Source organism: Scomber scombrus, chromosome 21, assembly GCF_963691925.1.
Source record: "Scomber scombrus chromosome 21, fScoSco1.1, whole genome shotgun sequence".
Classification (NCBI taxonomy): domain Eukaryota; kingdom Metazoa; phylum Chordata; class Actinopteri; order Scombriformes; family Scombridae; genus Scomber; species Scomber scombrus.
Window position 1 is genome coordinate 14,532,785 of NC_084990.1, and position 5,767 is coordinate 14,538,551.

A 5,767-nucleotide genomic window follows, 5' to 3' on the forward strand; every position below is an offset into this window, starting at 1 on the left:
ATCAGACACAAAGTAGCTATTTATGATGATCGTGTCACTAAGAATGTGAACGTACATGTTTTGAGTTCAATTTAACATAGATCACGCTGACAGTCTACTCATCTGTTACACTTGCCTAAATAACATCATCAGTGATAAATAAAACACACACTTAATTTAAAAACATCCTCCATGTCAAAGTAGTTTACCTTCAGTCTCCGGCTTAGATTTTCCATAGTGCCTCCATCAGATGCTTCTCCAATCAGTGTGAAGCTGTTGGCACTCTCTGTGGACATCATCCTGCTGAGAAGGACAAGATTCAAACTTTGTAGAACTATAAAGTCTTATATTATACATACCAGTTCACACCTCATTTGACAAAGAAGCATATTAAATTCTTATTTAATGGTTCCTATAATGGAAACATCTAAAAAGCAGCATCAGGTAAAGCTTTATTAGTTAAAGCAGCAGTAATCAAAAACGGACGAGCGCTCACCGTGCAGGGGGGATGTATTTTCTCGACACTCCATCTTGCTTATTTTCTACAAATGTTTCCTGGGATGAAAATATAATTCTGAGGTTCAGACATTTTCTCTGACAAAACATTTAAATACATTTACTCATAAGTATCTCAAAGTCTTACAGATTACAGAAAGTTTTCAATATAAAAACATAACTGAAAAGTGGTATGTGTATTGGTTTATATGTAAGGTATAATAATAAACAGAAAAGATTACATTAAAAAGAAAACCTCTTTTGTTGTGATTACTTTTTGTTTTTACTTTATTAGTGTATGTTTTTGAAGGACCTGAATAGAGCTGCAACGATTAGATTATCATTATTTCTGGAAAAAAAATGTAAAAATGATCTTGTTCCAGCCTCTTAAATGTGAATATTTTCTGGTTACTTTATTCTTCTAGATAGTAAACAGTATATTTTTGTGTTGTGGATAAGACATCTTAGTTTGAATCTTGTTCAAAAGGTTTGGTAAAAAGTGATTCTGACAGTTTTGAAAGTTTTCTGAGACTTTATAAACAACTAATTGATTAACTGAGAAAATAATTTAGGGATTAATCAATGATGAAAATAATTGTTAGTTGCAGCCCTCGACCTGAGAGCATAATAATTTGGACATATCCTTTCAGCTGTACCTCTGGTGCTGTCTCCCCCACACTACTGTCAGTCTGTTTGCTGGGAGTCACTGTGACCAATGGAGCTGAAGAGAAGAAGAGGAGACACAGAGAAATCACTACATGACAGATAGGGTAGTTTAAACATTGGTACACTATAACCCCCTAAAAGGACAGGTTTACAGTTTTTCAACTATATCTTAAAACAACAGTCAGGAGCCATGTTCATTCCTCCTGTCCCTTACTGTGCAAAAACTTATTTAAAAGCTTTTGCAAAGCTAATATGATGCTTCAGATGTCCAAATGAGTCAAATCAAGTAGATAATTTTTCAATGTCACTGTTTTTTGTGCCAATGTTCCTCTTTGTGTAACTCTACTGTCACTGCAGCTCAACAGGGAAAACACAAAGAGGGAATTTGATGCTACAAAAGACTGTAAATGTGGCCGATATCCACTTGATATGACTAACTCAGACTGAAGCCTCAATAAGTTTCAGTTAAAACTTTTGAATGCATTTTTGCACAAAATGACTGTGTGTACACACTGTGGATTTTTGCCCCCATCACTTACACTGAAAGCACATTTGAAGGGGATCTTTTAACAGCCATTATGAACAGGAGGAAAGATTACAGCGAGGAAAACTTCTTTCAATGTTCATATGGACACCTGACTAGTGTTTGAAAATGTGTGAGTCTATCCTTTAATGTTACGTACATTTCCCAGCACTGATGGGTGATTATTAAAAGCATACATACTTATAAGTTCCTGGATTGTGACCCGATCGAGCACATTAAAGGATGTGTCCAGTTTGAGCGGCTGGCAGCACCTCTGACACACGAAGCTGACCTGCATCGTTGTGCTCGACGACTTGGAGCCCTCCATCGCTACCTACATGTACAAGAATTACAAAAATAACTTACAAATCAAAGCAATCGGTGTGTATAAAACAAACTGAGAGCCCTTGCACTACTGACAGCCTGATAGCGTCTAAAAGTGAACGTAACTCATTAAAGGCTGTTAGCTACCTAGAAAGCTGTTTAGCTAAGCTGCTAACTAGAAAGCTAACAGGCTGACGTCAGCTATGAAGTGAACCGGTGTGTGTAAACAGAAGATTGACTCACAGTTGCTTGTGAAAGAAGAACAACTATTACACGTCAAAAAAATGAGAAATCACTCCTGATATAATTTGCGTGACATCTCGGGACTTCACTTCCTTATTGTTGTTTACGACGGGTGTGACGTCAGATTAGAGGCGTGCAAGTCACGTGGTAGCCGGGGGACTTTTATTTTGTAGGTATGCATAATAAATACAATATACATAACATATATATATTACATGTTATAAAATATATGAATATTATTAATAATAATGACATACGTATATGAAATAATCGCAATAATTGTAATTATTCCAATTACTTAATGAAAAAAATGTAACTTATTACATTTGATTTTCTAATTTACTAACAAATGTTTTCTACTGTTAGTGTGAGTGTAGTCATTAAACCCACTAAATTCTAAGTTCAGGTGTTTCTCATGGATACTGACATGATGTATAAGGGAGATCGTTTCTCATATAGCAAGATTTATCTCTCATTTCTGGAACATAAAATAAAGATATTTTATGAAAAAAGTCAAAAGTCTGGCATGGGATTAATTGATACTGTGACACAATTTAAACCCACGTGTGCTCCAAATAAGTCCATATCATGATTTATTTAGAACATATTTAAAAAATATATAGTTTTCAAAGAATTGAAAACAGCAAAATTATGTATTCAGTAAAAACCCTCCTGAGCAAAGGTGGCGGTGTGACTTCAGGGGCCCGTTTCAGAAAGCAGGTTTAGTGAAAACTCTGAGTTAGTTAACCCTAAGATGAGGGAAACTCTGGTTTTTCGGTTTCACAAAGCCAGTTCAGCTTAACTCCGAGTCAATTACCCTGGCAACATACTCCGTGAACCTAACCTGCTCGCTGGCGGGTTTTCTTCAACTAACCCTGAGTTTCTCCTCCTTTTTACTGAAGCCTGCAGACTGAAGAAGCTGTCAGACATTTCTTAAAGAGTTAGTTAATATTGAAGCACAAATACGAAGCAGAAATCTCCGTCAGAGGGTGATCAGACCCCGCTGGGATGTTTTATCTCTGATGATGTTCTGTTTGAGTGTTTCTGTTTTTCTGTAGGCTACAATCGATCATTTTATCTGATCAATATTTTCAGCCCTCGTATCGTCTGTACGACACATCATGGACATGCTCTCAGTTCAGAACAAGTTTTTTGTGTTGCACTTTGTTTTTTTCTTTGCCAATGGCAGTTTTATATGTAACATCTGTGACGCTGAGCATGTTACCAAGGCAACTGTCTGTCAGGCTGTCAGACACGTAATATTTGAAAGTTATTGATAGCTAGGCTGACCAAACGTCCTCTTTTCCCCGGACATGTCCACTTTTTACGTCCCGTCCGGGGCGTCCGGGGGTTTTTTATTAATTGATGATAATGTCCGGTTTTCCTTCTGTGTGTGTATATGTGTGTGCCCCCTCTCCCCCGGTTGTCATTGTTTGGGTTAGCGTGTGTGACGTAATCCCCGAGAGGTTGCCCTGTGTCCAAACTCACAACAAGAAAGCAGCAGACACCGGCGGTGCAGCTGAAGCGTTCAAGATGCCAAAGCGCAAATGCACGTTCACAGATGAACTGCGAAAAAAATTCCCAGTTTACTACCCGGTCGGGACTGGCTGAGTGCACCGTGTGCGAAGCTGGTACATATGTGTCTGTGTCCAATAAAGGTGCCGGGGACCTCACAGCTCATATGGACACAGAGAAACATGAAAAAGCAGTGCGAAGTGAGAGTAGTTCAGCAAAGTTGACTGAGTTCTTTGTGAAACCCGGACAAACAGAGGATGCTGTAAATGCAGCGGAAGGTGCGTTGGCATTTCATACTGTGAAACACCACCACAGCTACAGGTTTTTCTAATACAGAAGAGGTATTATTTAGAACATTATTTCATATTATTTATTTGTCCACTGAGACTTGAAAAGAGTTATTATTTTACAAGTTGATTTTTCTAACACAGAAGAGACATTATTTCTATCATTATTTTATTCCAGAGATTTTACATTTATTTTACATTTTTATATATATATTTTACAATTGAGGCATAATAAAGAAAGTTCAGTTACCTATGGGAAGCCTATCTGAATTTCTGTCTTTGGGAGATATTATTTTGTAATATAACAAAATATTCTATCCATACATATAAACTTTAAATATATTAAAATTATAAGGAATCTTTGAGTAAACTGCGAGTATCAATTAAGTAGGCTATCTCGTGACCGGGCTGAGAGTCGTCTTTTTTGGAAATCAAAATATGGTCACCCTATTGATAGCCAAGTGATTACTGCGCATGCCTCATAATGACAGTATCCCTGGTTCGAGTCCAGCGAGCACCTTCGATTCCTGCAGGTCTTTCCACTCCTTTTTCTCTCCCTGTTTCCTGTCAACCTCTATACCAGCTAATGTTAAATTAAGGTGAAAGTGCCCAAACATAAATCTTTTTTAAAAAAAAGAAATGTGACTCTTGCACTGAAACGTTTACACTTTGGTAGTGTTGTATGTATAAAGGCATTTAGGCTTTCAAATATACAATATTAAATAGATACTGGTAGTGTTGGGATGGCTGAAAAATTGACTCTCTTTTTTGCTTAGAAGATTTCACTAAGTACTGAAATATATCACATGTTGAATGTAGCCACTGAATGTTGTTTAATGAGGGCAGGCTAAACAACATCACAATTGCTTGTAATGAAATTATACCTGACTTGTTTGAGCTATATTTTTATATATTTCATATTCAGTTGCTGCCAAGTAGGCCTGCGTTTTGTACCTGTTGGGGTCTGCATGAATATTAAATGTGTCACACACAAACACATACACAGAATATAAATGTTGAATAAGTGGAACACTCGAGACAAAACTTTTTTTCATTAATACTCACACATTGACTCGGTTGGTAATTTTCTGCCACGTCAGCTCATGTTCTTTTGCTGCAGCTACTGTATTTCTTTTTTTTCTTAAGTATACTAATCATCTGCATGCATTCATTAATATTTCTAACTCCACTGGGGAGAAGTAGGAGGACTGAGCCCTTTGTTTCACCTGTTGCCATGGTGAATCATGTTATCTTTGCTCCATTGATGAGGGCTTGGTATCTCCTCATGCACAAGCTTTACTCAGAGTTACTTTGACTCAGAGTTGATTGAACCAACTGTTATCACCTGTTCTGAAACCGAAAACTCTGAGTTTGACATCTCAGAGTCGGTCAACCTAGTGTTAAGGTTTTAACTCAGAGTTAGTTAAACCTGCTTCCTGAAACAGGCCCCTGATGTAACCCACTTTGTAAACATCAACATTTACAGAAGTAACTGTAATTTAAGTACAGTTAGTTTTTTCTCAGAAACTATAACGGATTACAGTTACATTTATTTATTTTAATTAAATAACGCCCTTGTAACTAGTCACACCCATAGACTGTATATATATATATACCCCAACACACTATACAATAGTAATACAATACGGCGCCTCATCTTCCGGACCAGTGGGTGGCGCTGTAATCTCAGCTGCAAACATCCGCTATAATAAAACAGAAGAAGACGGTAGTTGCG

At 37.2% G+C, this 5,767-nt stretch overlaps 1 protein-coding gene across 4 annotated transcripts in view; it reads right to left on the reverse strand.

The window, feature by feature from the left end:
- Positions 1-5,767, reverse strand: part of becn1 (beclin 1, autophagy related) — a 40,559-nt gene that overhangs the window by 4,009 nt on the left and 30,783 nt on the right. The window contains exons 1-5 of one of the 4 annotated variants that reach the window (XM_062442124.1): positions 2,231-2,337; positions 1,865-1,997; positions 1,131-1,195; positions 476-534; positions 189-282 (exon numbers count right to left, since the gene is read on the reverse strand). In XM_062442124.1, the coding sequence (XP_062298108.1) occupies positions 189-282; positions 476-534; positions 1,131-1,195; positions 1,865-1,991 (345 nt within the window). In that variant the 5' untranslated portion in view covers positions 1,992-1,997; positions 2,231-2,337. The other 3 variants (XM_062442125.1, XM_062442123.1, XM_062442126.1) reach the window with 3 other exon arrangements.